This window comes from Bos taurus, chromosome 11 (assembly GCF_002263795.3).
Source record: "Bos taurus isolate L1 Dominette 01449 registration number 42190680 breed Hereford chromosome 11, ARS-UCD2.0, whole genome shotgun sequence".
Classification (NCBI taxonomy): Eukaryota; Metazoa; Chordata; class Mammalia; order Artiodactyla; family Bovidae; genus Bos; species Bos taurus.
The window spans coordinates 59,919,368-59,936,025 of NC_037338.1; the positions used below are offsets into that span (position 1 = coordinate 59,919,368).

Below are 16,658 nucleotides of genomic sequence, written 5' to 3' on the forward strand. Positions count from 1 at the left end.
TTTCAATACTTTGTGGTGGGGGGTGGGGGTGGGAAAGCAAGGACATCAAGATGACATGTGGAAGAAAACAAAATATTCAAGTATATACAAAGTCTGCCAAAAACTTATAAAAGCAGTCCAGAAGGCAAACTAAAAAACAGCCCATGGCAAACAAAGAATGAAAACTACAAAGAACAAATTAACAAAAATAACATAAAGTAGAGCTTACTTAAATAAACTAGGCCACAATCAAATTTACCCTAAAATATTAAAAAATAACAAGTTCAGTGATTCTAATAATAATTCCCTACTTTGTTTTAGGCTTTATTATCTATGTAATTAAAATTTATATTTATTTTTACAGAAAATACCGTGTTCATTCAATACACTGAGTGTGTATATTCCACAACTGTATTTTCCTTTGCTAAACAAATTATACTGTGGCGTTTAGAATAATCAATTGAAATGTTAAAATAATTCAAATATATATGTTAGCTAGTAATATCCAATTTTGTCAATTTTATTTAAAATTATTTCCTCAAACAATATTTACTAAACTGAATCAGGATCTATCAACAAAGTTTTAAAATTCTGTTTTAAAGTTTTAACTTTCAAAGTACAGAAAACTGTACCTTAGCAGTGAAAACAGCCTGTCTTGCCTCAGGTATCATATAAAGTTGCTGAATAGTAGAAGCCAAGTAACAAGTAGCTCCGAGGTTAGTCAGGCCAACAAATCTACACTCAGCACGGACATCTTCATGAGGCCAGTAGTCCCATTTATAAGGTGCGTGAGCTGCTGAAAAAAGGAGGGAGAAAAAGACACCCCCCAAACAAACTATTAAACATAATGTATTCTGCTTTCACTATCAGCCACTATACCTGTTACTTATTTAATTCATATACATATTGCTTAGGTTTATATTACTCATTTAGTTCATATACATATTTAGTTCACATACATAAAATATTTGGTACATTTTAAACACACAGTAAAATTAACTCATTCCTAAATATTCAAGACTATCAGAACTTGACTTTATTTGGCACTAAATTATTTAACCCAAAAATGCCAAAGTATTTCACGTATCTCTGAAAAAGTTTATCACAACTGTTGCTTTAAATTCAAAAACCAATATTCCTTTTTTAACTTCATACATCCTAGCATCAATAGTTTACAATGTTAAAACGTATGAATGGTGAATTCTGTCTTTATTGTATGAATGGCGAATTCTGTCTTTAAATCATGCCCTCCAAAATCTTATTTCCATGAACAAAATTGACAAAGATTAAAGGAAAAGAAGAATGCTTACACTGCATGTGTTGTGCCATGACCCAGTTATGTATTAATCTGTAGTTTTCAACAGATCCCTTTACCATCTCCACTAACAAGTCATAAGCAGCAGCTCTTGAAGAATGTGATTTGCACTTTGGCTGTTGTCTATCTTTTAGACTAGGCAACAAAAACAGGAGATTGAAGATATCTCTTAAAAATTCCTGGGGGGGGGGTGGGAGGAGGAAAAGAAAGACCAAGTATATTATCCAAACTTGGAAATTAATGATATCCCAAATATAGTAAGTTCTATAGAGTAAACTGGACTATATGACAATCAAAAGTTTACAAAGACTGTTTTAAAACTTAAAAACATCACATACCATCATCTAAAAGTATTCCCAAACATCATTTCTCTTAGAGAAAAGTAAAATGGGAGAAGGCGCTCAACTTTACTTTTCTCTCCTTCCTAATATCTGATCGTTTAGAGTCCCAACGACAGTATATTGTATTCGACACCATTCAGTGATCAAACATTTTAACCTAGGACTCACTACTTTCTATCTTGACTTTCTCTGTATTTACTTAAGTTTCTCCTTATTTCACTCTAATAATTATAGTAGTAGTAGCAACAGCAGCAACTCACTTATAATGTGCACTTACAAGTGCCAGATACTATTCACAGGCCTCAAAACAAACAAAACACAAAAAAGGTTAACAATCTTGCCCGGCATCAGACCTAGAAGGTGCTGCAGTCAGGAACTACAACATCAAGCTCTTAACTTCAGTAACAGTGAAGTTCAAACTGAGGTGCAAGGCTTAACCATGTAAAATACACCCTATAGGTGTTTTTCCCTAATCTGCCTGAGAAAGGGTCACTTTTCCCCACCAGTTCTTTAATTGGTCCTTTCCTACTATTACAAAGAAAGTCATCTCCCTCACCCATCTCAAGTAGTACAATGGTATACTGTTCTGGGGTATAAAACCTCCTGGAGTACTGTGTAGAAAAGAGGTAATATTGTTAAGACTGAGACTGCTATCCTTAGAAAAGGCTGCATTTTAAGTTTGGCTCTTGGTTGTTGTCTGAACACTTGAACGCTCAACAGTTCCCTCCTCTGTTATAAAACTTTCCTGAAGTGATATAAGTGGCCCACTATGGCTATCTGTATTTGGTTTGTGAAGAATACTTGCTTTTCATCTGAATTTCAGTAACTGCGGTCCATTATACAGGTATTATGTGCCTACATGACCCAACCCCGGATAAAACCCCTGAACTGCTTGGCTAAAGAGAGCATCCCAGGCAGACAGCACCTCAATGTCACAATCATTGCTGGGGGAATTAAGCACATTCCCATGCAACTCCTCTGGGAGGTGACTCTTGGAAGGGCATACCTGGTTTCCACCACATCTGGCCCCAGACTTTTTCTTGGCTGAATAAAAGTTTTTGTCATGAATACAATTACATGATGAGTCCTTTGAGTCCTTCTAGTGAATCACCAAATCTGGGAGTGGTCTTGGGACCCTCTGATACAGGTACCAAATGAAGGACAATTTAGAATATTTTCCCATTAATGATCTCACCTCCTCCATCTCACTGCTGTCAAACAGAGTACAGTGCATAGTTCCTGACTTGGCAAAGAAAAGTAAGTTTGGCTAAGAAATATGGAAGGTGAACAGAGGCTTATTTTATATAGCTGATAAACTGACAGTAAGGTTATGTCTCATCTATTCTATAATTGAAAAGGAGAAGACCGTCTTGGAGACACAGAGCAGCATGTTCACATGAACTGGAAAATATACGTCACTCACTCAAACAGAAATAGAATTGGCTAGTAACTAGTTTAACAATGAACTATCTTTGATAGTTTAAATACAGAAGCTAAAAAAAATAAATATTCATAGCTTCAAAGTTTTGACAAAATATACTTAAGGCCTCTGATAAAAGTATTTTAATTAAAATATTAGGTTTAGTAAAACCATGCTGAAATGAACAATACTTTTATTTTCCTCACTCTGAGTTTGCCAGGAAAGCAGGTGACCTTAAGTTAAAGAGTAACATATATATTAACATGTGTTATTAGCTCAGTCATGTCTGACTCTTTGTGACTCCATGGACTGTAGCCGATCAGGCTTCTCAGTCCATGGAATTCTCCAGGCAAGAATACTGGAGTAGGTTGTCATTCCCTTCTCCAGTGATCTTCCCAACCCAGGTATCATACCTGCATCTCCTGCATTGCAAGCACAATCTTTACCATCTAAAGCCAAGAAGGAAGCCCATATTAACAGTAGGAATGGAAGGAGTTTTAACAATGTTATTGAATTGTTTGAATTTCTTCTGAATTATGTGTCAAAGATTATACTCCTTTTGACCTATTTAGATCAAAAATTATAATGTACCATTATAACAGTACACCCATACCGGTATACTTCACAGAAAGAAGAATCTCAAAAATTATAATATACCATTGTAACGGTACAGCGATTTTGGTATACTTCACAGAAAGAAGAATCTCAAACAGATACCTGAGAGAACAGGTCTGAGTGTGATGTTTGACATGTAATTTAGAAGAAATTCAAAGAATTAAATAACATTGTTAAAACTCCTTCCATTCCTACTGTAAACAATATGTAAATAAGGTTTCTTACAATTTATATCTCTAGAAAAATAAAGTAGGAAGAAAAAATTTGCAAACAATAAATTAACTTAGGTGGCCTGCAACAAATTCATATACACAAATCCTTCCTCTTCATAAACAGCTAATTAGAAAACAAAATTGAACAAAGAGTCCATTGCCCAAGGTAAGAGAAACCCAAGAAAGACGGTAGGTGTTGCAAGAGGGCATCAAGGGCAGACACAATGAAACCATACTCACAGAAAACTAGTCAATCTAATCACACTAGGGCCATAGTCTTGTCTAACTCAATGAAACTAAGCCATTCCCGTGGCGCAACCCAAGATGGGCGGGTCATGGTGGAGAGATCTGACAGAATGTGGTCCACTGGAGAAGGGAATGGCAAACCACTTCAGTATTCTTGCCTTGAGAACCCCATGAACAGTATGAAAAGGCAAAATGATAGGATACTGAAAGAGGAACTCCCCAGGTCAGTAGGGGCCCAATATGCTACTGGAGATCAGTGGAGAAATAACTCCAGAAAGAATGAAGGGATGGAGCCAAAGCAAAAACAATATCCAGCTGTGGATGTGACTGGTGATAGAAGCAAGGTCCAATGCTGTAAAGAGCACTATTGCATAGGAACCTGGAATGTTAGGTCCATGAATCAAGGCAAATTGGAAGTGGTCAAACAAGAGATGGCAAGAGTGAATGTCGACAGTCTAGGGATCAGCGACCTCAAATGGACTGGAATGGGTGAATTTACCTCAGATGACCATTATATCTACTACTGCGGGCAGGAATCCCTTAGAAGAAATTGAGTAGCCATCATGGTCAACAAAAGAGTCCAAAATGCAGTACTTGCATGCAATCTCAAAAACAACAGAATGATCTCTGTTCGTTTCCAAGGCAAACCACTCCATATCACGGTAATCCAAGTCTATGCCCCAACCAGTAACGCTGAAGAAGCTGAAGTTCAATGGTTCTATGAAGACCTACAAGACCTTTTAGAACTAACACCCAAAAAAGATATCCTTTTCATTATAGGGGACTGAAATGCGAAAGTAGGAAGTCAAGAAACACCTGGAGTAAAGGGAAATTGGCCTTGGAATACGGAATGAAGCAGGGCAAAGACTAATAAGAGTTTTGCCAAGAGAATGCACTGGTCATAGCAAACACCCTCTTCCAACAACACAACAGAAGACTCCACACATGGACATCACCAGATGGTCAACACCGAAATCAGACTGATTATGTTCTTTGCAGCCAAAGATGGAGAAGCTCTATACACTCAGCAAAAACAAGGCCAGGAGCTGACTGTGGCTCAGATCATGAACTCCTTATTACCAGATTCAGACTTAAATTGAGGGGAAAACCACTAGACCATTCAGGTATGACCTAAATCAAATCCCTTATAATCATACAGTGGAAGTGAGAAATAGATTTAAGGGCCTAGACTTGATTGATAGAGTGCCTGATGAATTACGGAATGAGGTTCATGACACTGTACAGGAGACAGGGCTCAAGACCATCCCCATGGAAAAGAAATGCAAAAAAGCAAAATGGCTGTCTGAGGAGGCCTTCCAAATAGCTGTGAAAAGAAGAGAAGCGAAAAGCAAAGGAGAAAAGGAAAGATATAAGCATCTGAATGCAGAGTTCCAAAGAATAGCAAGAAGAGATAAGAAAGCCTTCCTCAGCGATCAGTGCAAAGCTATAGAGGAAAACAAGAGAATGGGAAAGACTAGAGATCTCTTCAAGAAAATTAGAGATACCAAGGGAACATTTCATGCAAAGATGGGCTCAATAAAGGACAGAAATGGTATGGACCTAACAGAAGCAGAAGACATTAAGAAGAGGTGGCAAGAATACACAGAAGAACTATACAAAAAAGATCTTCATGACCCAGATAATCACGATGATGTGATCACTGACCTACAGCCAAACATCCTGGAATGTGAAGTCAAGTGGGCCTTAGAAAGCATCACTAGGAACAAAGCTAGTGGAGGTGATGGAATTCCAGTTGAGCTATTTCAAATCCTGAAAGATGATGCTGTGAAAGTGCTGCACTCAACACGCCAGCAAATTTGGAAAACTCAGCAGTGGCCACAGGATTGGAAAAGGTCAGTTTGCATTCCAATCCCAAAGAAAGGCAACGCCAAAGAATGCTCAAACGACCACACAATTGCACTCATCTCACACGCTAGTAAAGTAATGCTCAAAATTCTCCAAGCCAGGTTTCAGCAATATGTGAACCATGAACTTCCTGATGTTCAAGCTGGTTTTAGAAAAGGCAGAGGAACCAGAGATCAAATTGCCAACATCTGCTGGATCATGGAAAAAGCAAGAGAGTTCCAGAAAAACATCTATTTCTGCTTTACTGACAATGCCAAAGCCTTTGACTGTGTGGGATCACAGTAAACTGTGGAAAATTCTTCAAGAGATGGGAATACCAGACCACCTGACCTGCCTCTTGAGAAATCTGTATGCAGGTCAGGAGCAACAGAACTGGACATGGAACAACAGACTGGTTCCAATTGGAAAAGGAGTACGTCAAGGCTATATATTGTCACCCTGCTTATTTAACTTCTATGCAGAGTACATCATGAGAAACGCTGGACTGGAAGAAGCACAAGCTGGAATCAAGATGCCGGGAGAAATACCAATAACCTCAGATAGGCAGATGACACCACCCTTATGGCAGCAAGTGAAGAGGAACTAAAAAGCCTCTTGATGAAAGTGAAAGTGGAGAGTGACAAAGTTGGCTTAAAGCTCAACATTCAGAAAACGAAGATCATGGCATCCAGTCCCATCACTTCATGGGAAATGGATGGGAAAACAGTGGAAGCAGTGTCAGACTTTATTTTGGGGGGCTCCAAAATCATTGCAGATTATGACTGCAGCCATGAAATTAAAAGACGCTTACTCCGTGGAAGGAAAGTTATGACCAACCTAGATAGCATATTCAAAAGTAGAGACATTACTTTGCCAACAAAGGTCTGTCTAGTCAAGGCTATGGTTTTTACTGTGGTCATGTATGGATGTGGGTGTTGGACTGTGAAGAAGGCTGAACGCTGAAGAATTGATGCTTTTGAACTGTGGTGTTGGAGAAGACTCTTGAGAGTCCCTTGGACTGCAAGGAGATCCAACCAGTCCATTCTGAAGGAGATCAGCCCGGGGATTTCTTTGGAAGGAATGATGCTAAAGCTGAAACTCCAGCACTTTGGCCACCTCATGCAAAGAGCTGACTCACTGGCAAAGACTCTGATGCTGGGAGGGATTGGGGACAGGAGGAGAAGGGGACAACAAAGGATGAGGTGACTGGATGGCATCACTGACTCGATGGACGTGAGTCTGAGTGAACTCCGGGAGTTGGTGATGGACAGGGAGGCCTGGCGTGCTGCGATTCATGGGGTCACAAAGAGTCGGACACGACTCAGCAACTGAACTGAACTGAAGAAAGAAAACTCCTAAGAAGAATCTTAATTAAAAATTCCTGAAATTCAAATTCTAAATGACATTAAATTGGATAACACAAGAAGACTGGTCTTCATAAATAAGAAGACAAATATTGCTCTTGTACAGGCAATTTAATATAATTTTAGTATTTTTCTATATCAAGCCATAAATTTAACACAACCCCAATTTGAAAAGTATCAGTATTTTAATTTTTGAAAGAATGAGACATACTGATTCTAAAGTTCGTTGTGGAAAAATAAACAACCAAGACAATTCTGCAAAGGACTAATAATGAAGATGGACAATCTCCAGAAGACATTAACTGAAAAGTGTAACTCTGCTTAATTAGAATATAATACTGGAGAATGAACAGATCCATAGATCGAAACAGAAAGACCAGAAACATCCCCAAATATACAGGGCACCTTCCTACATACAAAAATTCTACAAATTATCAAGAAATGGACCACATACATACATACATAAAAGGAAAATGAGGATAGGATTTGAGCAACTCGGAGAAAAAATAATACAAGTAAATGGCTTTAAAACACATGAAAACAAGTATGACTATACAATGGAACAAATATACAAAGATGTTCACTGCAGTTGTTTTTTTTTTTTAAACAAATATAGACAACATCAATGTCAATAAAAATTAAATAATTTCTCTTTGATGTATTCAAGTTTTTAATGTATTTTCTCCCTCTTTTTGGATTCATTTTAAATGATGAACACAAATCACAGAATCGTATTTACATAATATATACCTTTGTCTTTAATACAGCCACAGAAAGTCCTGGAAGGCCATTACCAAAACATCACTTGAAATTAAAATATATAAGAATCTTACCTTTATCAGCACTACCTAAAAATTCCTTTTTCTTTAAAATGATGTTTTGCTTTATAATGATACATTATCAGATCAATTAATATATTTACACTTTGGAATAAAAACTACATATTGCTTTAAATATAACATAAGACTTCCACCAAGCAAGACTATAAATAAGTCAAGTTATTCCCAGTGAGACTAACAGAAAAATTTTAAAAGATCCAGGAGAAAACCCACAAAACAGGGCTTTGTGCAATAGGGGTAACAGCACAGATTTAAGTCAAGTCAGACTATCACTTTAAGTTTATCTTAAGAATCCCTTAGCCCATGTTCATGGCGGACAATCTTCCATTCTGTTGGTTATTCCTGTTTCCTAAGATGATCAGTAACCTCAGGAAAGCAATACTCCAAACCATAACTTAATTTCCTTAATGAAACATGGACAAAGTGCCAGTGACAGTAAATAACACAATCTAAAGAGAAATTAGACATTTGTGGGTATAGAGCTATTAGGTGTTATCAAACAGTCAATTATAGAATTTGTGTCAAATGGGCCTTTAAGGTGTGAATCAATAAGTACTCCACAATGACTACATTAATTCCATGTGCTATTAATTCAAAATATTCAATTCTATAAAAATCTATTAAGTATAGATGGCCTCTTTATATTCAGTCACAGTAATTAAAACTTGTTCTGCATTCTAAAAACAAGGCTAAGATTTATATTTCTAGGATTCATCTTATTCAAAGTTCACTGTTCCTACCAGTAATAAAGTTCTGATAAACTTTATATTTGTATGTTTAAGGAGATTTAACATATCCACATATAAGGAAACAATATTAAAAAGCTTAGTTTTATTTCATATAAATACTTGGATGTGTTATTACCAACCTGTCCTTCCCTTGAAAATTTAAAGGGTGGTTTGTGTTTAATAACACTTGTTGCAAGCCTTAGGAGTCCTGTAAGCCCATCATCTTCTATATTACCATCTTGATGATCGAGGATCTCCCTGCTACAAAAACCACAAGCAAAACAAGATAGGTCATGCAGTTGCTTCCTTTATCTTTATGCAACAAAACTGTCAATTTCACATCAAGTTTTACCTTCGAATACAGTCAGCCAAATGCCGTGCCAAAGCATCCAGGTCAAGCAGTGTTGTCTTAATACAAAAAGAAAATACAAAATTCAAATACAGATTTTTACATTTAGTATTTCAGTATTTACTAAAACAAAACAAAAAAATCCTTACTTTTAAGTAACAAGAATTCTTCATTAACATGCCAATTAAATTATAAGTATTTAACTACTCTTTACTTATACATAATATCAATAAAATTATAGTTGTAAACACACCATTAATAGTCCTTCAAAAAAAAATCAATGAATTGTTGGCAATAAATTATGACAGCCATAGCAATTTATTAATGAGAAAACACTAGGTCTGATTTATTTTTTAACAATTTTACTGAGATATAATTCACATACTATACAATTCACCAAGGTTTGCTTCTAATAGCACCTTTTGAAATAAACTTAAATGGACAGTTCACTTCAGAAATCTTTATTCTCATTATAACCGAGCAACAAAATTAAAACAGATTTCATAAAACAGAATCTAATTTAAGAGGATTCACAGTACAGTGGTTAGGACTCCACGCTTTCAGTGCAGAGGGTGTGGGTTCAGTCCCTGACTGGGGCCATAAAATCTTGAAAGCCATGTGGCACGGCTATAAACAAAAAAGAAGATTCTCAAAGAAACTCAGATAACCAAGAAGGAAAATTACTTTTGACTACCAAGCAAGAAATAACAGATTCCTACTTTAAATAGGCGACCATAGGTTTTAAAAAAAAATTCTATGTCTATCTGGCGTTAGTATTTTATGGACAATGTCAAATACATTAAAATATGCTCTAGGGGGAGGAAGACCTGGAAGCGGTCATCAAAAGCAGTAAGATAAGTAAATACTAGTAATATACAACATGATAAATATCATTAACATTGCTATATGTTATATAAAGTTGTTGAAAGAGTAAAGTGCTCACTACAAGGAAATAAAATCTCTTTCCATTTCTTTAATTTTATATCAGTATGAGATGATAATCTTCAACTATGCTTATTGTGGTAATCATTTCATGATGTATATGTCATTATGCTGTATACTTTAAACTTACACAGTGCTGTATGCCAATTATAACTCAGTAAAACTGAAAGAAAAAATTAAAACAGGTTCAATATTGATTTTTAAATTTCTCAAATGTAAAATAGAATAAGAATTCAGATGTAAACTGCTCCTTAAAAGTAGAAAGCTCAAACGTTAAAGGACTTTTAAATACATAGTGTATATATTGGACTTTGATTGAAATACATGAAAAAAATTGACAGAAAAGGTTTCCTAAATATTTAAATTTAAATTTTTCAAGTGTTTCTCACTTTTCTGTGAGATCAAGTAGATTTATTTTAGCTTACTAAATTTATAAAAAGGAAAAAAAAAGTTTTTATGTGGCCAAGCTTTTCTTCGAAATGGACTTGTTTTAAATGACTTTGTTAGACAGGAGTATCATTGTAGTCTCATATAACAAAATTAAAAGATCAGAAAACTGATAGTACTCTTTAGCTTAAAAGTGATTTCTATTAACTTCAACTTTACTTTATATACTCAAAATCTACTTACTATTACAGAAATCTGTATATTTAAGGTCTAAATTTCACACTCCAAATAAGATTTTATACCCACAGATCTTACTCTGAAGACACAGGAAACTAAGTACCAAGTAAAGACATTTCAACTAAGGTCAAAATAAAAGGAAGGAATGAGAGCAAAACACAAAGGTACAAATGAAGTAGAAAAACTATGACATTTTCAACTCATTACAGACTGATAAAAATGCCCTTAAGGATAAGGACTTACAAAATTCACAAAGATACATGTACATAATTCATCTCTATTAACAAGTTAATGTAAAATTTTCTGAACATACCTGACTAGCATCCTTTATATGTATGTTGTCAACTAATTTGCACAACAACCAAAAATATTCTTTACATCCAGGTTTTAACATTGGTTCTTCTTCATAATCATCTATCTATCAAAAAAAATTTAAACTTTGTAAAAATAGTTTAAAAGGGGAAAATGAACTTAAAATTATATTTTAAAATCTTTTAGGGTTTATTAAAAAAATTAAATCCTTACAAACTAAACAGTATTCAAAATTTAACCAAAAAATTCTGAAGAAGACACTCCTGGTTTCTTTAAAATTAAAACTACTATGTACATAAGTGAATGATGAGAAGTTTGAGGAAAACATTACTCTCAAATTACTTATAAACTACTTGGAAAAGATATGAATAATGTATAATACTAAATAGTGTAGTGTCAACTAAAAATTCAATGACAATGTGAAAACACAAGAAACCTACAGAAAATGAGTATATATAAATCTACCCACATGTAATGGTCTATTATAGTTTTCAAATCTGAAAAATAAAGAACATTACATTTCTTACACAATGACAGTAAATATGGAGAAGAAAAATCCTACAATGCATCATATTTCTAGAGATTAGTACAATTTACTTATTAATGGGCCCTGAATTTATTATGTGGGAGAAGGGGTTTACAAGGCTAGCAATGAATAAAGTTGAAAATTCTAAGTATCACAAAGATAAAACAACTGTGATTGAGTAAGGAGAGAGCTACATTTATGATGTTTCTATCATTCAACTTATCAACACAAGGCTCAAAACTTATAAAGACAAATGTTATTTCCAAAACAGAATACCCATGAGATCCCACAGAGCTGAAACCAAAGCACATAGAATCTATCCTTAAAGTGTAACATGGACACAATACGTCACAATGCTATTACTTTAAGAACTATATAACTATCATCCTCCTGGTGAAAACTATAAATAGTAAACAGGTATTCAAAATGACTTGCAAGAATAATATAATGATAAACGTGGGGCAAATGAAAATGCAGAAATAGAAACTGCTGTTGAACACAGTAAAATCTTACTCTGATAGGTTTGAGTGCTTGAGCATCTGGAAGGAACTTCAACAATGTTGAGGCAGCCAGTAGCAGAAAAGAGCGATTGATTGAGTCTCCTCCATCCAGCCCTGATAGAGATAACTTATAAAGACCATTGCAAGACTCATGACGGACTGCAGTCTAAATGAAAAAGCAAGTTCCAAAGATAATCTGAGTCAGTGATAAGAAATTAATCTTAACGTTGCTAGAAATAATATGTTAGATGGCTTCTTTAATAACATATTTTAAAACACAATGTCCTGATCACATACTCAGGCATGTAAATAATACATGATCAAATGAAGTACCCCAAAGTATATACAGCAATATGTAAAAACATTTTGGAAATTCCCAAATACGGCCATAAAAAAAAAAAAACTAAATAAATACAAGAACAGACAAATACAAAAAGGATTGATAAGAGATTATTCATAATAATTTACATGATTAAGTAACAAGAAAAATATTTTCAGAACTAGAAGCAACTTAGGAAGTATTTAAACCAAAATATATTACAGATTTTAGAATCTTGTTCAAATGTTAGAATAGTTACCTGGGACAGAGCCAGAACAAGAACACACATGCATTCAATACAAAGCTAATAATTCTAGAAAATGTTCTCTAAAAAAGATGTGAATATCGTGGCTAAGTGTACTAATAAGTGTTTCTACTACTTCATTTAGGATATGGTGTGAGTAACATCAAGATATGATTGGTGAAAATTATACTGACTTCAGTGTCAACAATGAAACAAAAGGAGTATATATAACTTATTGTCAGTCTCTCTTGCATCTAAGGATACTCTCAACTAGATAAAGCAAAATAAATTTCTCTAAAATATAAATTACAATAATAAAGGCTCAAATCTTTCTAAACCCTCAGAAAACAAAAAACCCCAAAGAAACCACTCTGTAAACAAATACTACAAAAAGAAGAAAAACATGAATGCTACACAGTAACATTCACGCTGAAGTGTACATAGTTCAAAATACTCTAGATCTTAAAGGATTAGTAAGTACTTTCCAGGATATATTTATGGAATCACATTCATTTGTTTCCATTAGCTCTTTTTATTATCAGTGCTAATAATATGAAAAAATATGAAGAGTACTGCTAATCTTCAAACTTTAGCTTACCTCAGGAATAAGGAGAGTCAATTTCTTTAGCCAATCTTGTAAATGATCACTATCAGCAAGGCTAGATTTCACTAAAGAACAGCAATGAGCCCAACTCACCAAGAGCCACATAGAATAATGTGAAACTAAAGAAAAATTGGAAAAAAGTTACTATAAAAATTATTATAAAGGCTTGTACTATAAAGAAAACAAAATGTTCATTATTAAAGAAAGGTATTATACGTAAATGTTTCCAGCCATCCAAATCTTTAGTTTCCAGCCATCCAAATCTTTATCTATTAAAAATCAACTTTGTGGAACCCTTACCTTCATGTCTAGACCTGTGATCAGATTGAGCTTTCAAAACTCTGTAAAGTAAAAACATACCACCAGGAATAGTTAAATTCAGCAATGAATTAAAAAATAACTCTATTTCTTACTATATTTATCATTTAACTTTCCCAAAAGATAATAGGTTTTTATGAAAGATACTAATTTATTTTTCCATGGTCTTCATTTTTTGTTTAAAGAATCACTGGCAAAATCTTACTATAACAAACACTAAATGACTTCATATTTAATAAATAAAATCTGAGTGAATCCCATATTGACTTAAGTGCACTCTCACAGTGCCTAAAAATTTGGTTACTGAAGTGACATGCATTACAAACAGAAAGGTTATAATGGTTTAGAATCTAAATATAAGACTTCTAAAAGGAAAAAAATCATACACTGGCATAAAATGACCTTTTTTTTTTGTATGGGTAAGTTCAATTTTCACTGGGAATAGTTAAAAGTAAATTATTGAAAAGTAGAGAAAAATAACTAATTTAATTCTATATTGCTTCAGTTCTATTTTTTCCCCATGATACTTTTAGTAACTTCAGTGGAAAATGTATTACACCTCAATTTAAAGAAAACTAAACAGTAAAAATTTTCAGTTTAATAATACCATTACACAGGAATTTAGGTTCACCTTACAAATAAATTGCTGTTTTTTTTTTCTTAAGAAAAGCACAGATCTCTAGATACCTACTTTGTTATAATTAAATTTTTATAATTAAAAAACACCTTTGAAAATTTCAAAATCTATATAACTGATTTAAGTAAAAGGTACTGAAAAGTTAAAACTTGTAAGTCAAGATCTGGTCATATTTCATGTTTAACTTTTATCATATTGGCTTAATATATTTAACTTTACCAAGAGCAACCTACTCATGCACCTTTTAAATCTGCGGCATTTGAAGATTTTTGGTAACAGACAGTAAGTTTTTTCTAACTACCTTAATTGATATAAACCTCCCAGCACCATATAAACTGAAGGTGGGAAGTATATAGAATGTATGTTAGAGGACAGGGAGAAGAAGTTAATAATTATTTATCTGGAGGAGAGTAACTGGTAGTTGGTACAGAAAATCTATTTTCCTCATACAAACCAAGGTCAAGTTACTGCACTTTCTTTGTTTCCCCACATTATCCATTCCTAAGTTTTATAACTAATAGGTGAAGTGCCTGACACTAATAATGGTGAGCAAAATCAGATAAAGTACATACAAAACTATACTGTCAGTGAGGTAAAGCAAGTATTAATCAAGTAATACAAATTCAATAGAGACAAACACTAAAGAAAGACAAACTAAAAAAGAAATAATCTTAAAATAATCATGCTACTTATATTCAACCACTGCTTATGAAGGTGACTTTTAAAAGCATCTAAAAAGAAACAACTAGCTATTAGCCATAAATAAGCACTTTGAAACATGTTTACATGAACTCTGTAAATCATCTGAGTAACAACGGCAAGCTTAAGCCCAACATAACACCTAGAGAAAACAGTACTTGAAAATATTTCTACATGCTTTAATGTATCATTTAAGGTATTTAAGGTATTATTTAAGGTTATTTAAGGTTATTTATTTAAGGTATACAGAGTCAGGTCTTTATGTATTAGCAAATATCATTTATACACTATTAAAATTTTGTACATTATTTTTTAAAAATCGCCAATGTAGCCCAAATAAATTGGACCATATGACAGGTTTAAACTATATTCTTAAATAAATATTTCCAGCTTTATCTACTGAGAGCCCAGAAGAAAGTTAACATTAGGAGCCATGAGTATCCATATTTCACTGGTTCCACGCCAACAACTAGGGCTTCCTAAACACTGATTCCAGAACTAAGGCATATAAGCAAAGTGAACAGTAATAGTAATGAATTATCTTGCATTAAAAAATCCAACTTGATACTAAATAAAAGGAAGAGAAAGCTCTTCCTCACAATAAAATGTCAACTAATAAACATAAAATGAATGGCTGAGTTAGAAAATCACTAGTTTGCAAACACTGTACTGATACTTAATTCAGGCAAGATTCATCATCACTGTAATCCATAGGGTAGTTTTAATTAGAAAAATCAGAAACTTCACTGTAGAGAAATCTGGATGAAACCAGACTGACTGATCAAAATCACTAATAATAAGACAAACTGCTATCACTGGGATGTATTGGGAAAGATATGCTACTTAAGGAGTATTCCTGCTAAAAGGTATAGTCTGAATTTAATTGTAAGGAACAATCAGGAAAACCTAAACCGAAAGGTGTTATAAAAGAACTGTCCTGGGATGCTCAAAAATGTCTGTTCCATGAAAGAAAGGATAAGAAAAATCCCCTATTACAGGAAATGGAAGAAATATGACTATTAAACATAGTATGTTATCCTGGATGAGGAAAAAATTGCTATAAAGAATATTAATGGGGAAATTTGAGTATGGATAAGATGTTAGATAATATTATATCAATGTTGAATTGTATTTCACTATAGTGGTCAGGAAACTGTCCTGGGTCTTAGGAAACACATCAAACTATTTATGGGTAAGTGACCATATGTCTAAACTCTTACAGAATTTAGGATAACCTGTAAATAAACGTGTGCACAGGGACACCCACAGAAAATGCTATAAAAACTTGCAAAACGTTGGTAACAATATGCAAGTCTTAATGAATGATATGAAAGTGCACTAAAATACCCTAACCATTTATCTATTAGATTTCAAGTTTTTCCAGATTAAAATTTTTAAACACTGTATTCTTACTATACATACATACATAATATAAAAACATCATACCTAGGAGCCAGATTATCATATGTATAAGCAACAGACATAAGTCGCTGAATCAAACTGGTTCCTTGGACAAGAACAAGAAATACCTTTAAAATAAAAACATTTTTAAAAAAATCTGTAAGTACACTAAAGCACAAAACTGCATTTTAAACAGACTCCATATTACTTTGATTTTTATTTATAAAAATATAAGGAATACTCTAAAAATGGTTATTGGAAAATACTACAAAAGTATTA

The 16,658-nt window shown here is 33.8% G+C and overlaps 1 protein-coding gene across 6 annotated transcripts in view; it reads right to left on the reverse strand.

Annotated features, from left to right (window-relative positions):
• USP34 (ubiquitin specific peptidase 34) overlaps positions 1 to 16,658 on the reverse strand; it is a 241,283-nt gene that overhangs the window by 59,557 nt on the left and 165,068 nt on the right. For all 6 annotated transcript variants that reach the window (XR_009496463.1, XM_059891776.1, XM_059891779.1 and 3 more), the window contains 9 exons: positions 16,425 to 16,507; positions 13,625 to 13,665; positions 13,319 to 13,443; positions 12,171 to 12,323; positions 11,133 to 11,237; positions 9,257 to 9,312; positions 9,045 to 9,165; positions 1,290 to 1,473; positions 612 to 772 (listed from right to left, as the gene is read on the reverse strand). Coding sequence is in view for 5 of the 6 variants with exons in the window: in XM_059891776.1 (XP_059747759.1) it covers positions 612 to 772; positions 1,290 to 1,473; positions 9,045 to 9,165; positions 9,257 to 9,312; positions 11,133 to 11,237; positions 12,171 to 12,323; positions 13,319 to 13,443; positions 13,625 to 13,665; positions 16,425 to 16,507 (1,029 nt within the window). In the remaining variant the exon portion in view is untranslated. The remainder of the gene's footprint in view (positions 1 to 611; positions 773 to 1,289; positions 1,474 to 9,044; positions 9,166 to 9,256; positions 9,313 to 11,132; positions 11,238 to 12,170; positions 12,324 to 13,318; positions 13,444 to 13,624; positions 13,666 to 16,424; positions 16,508 to 16,658) is intronic.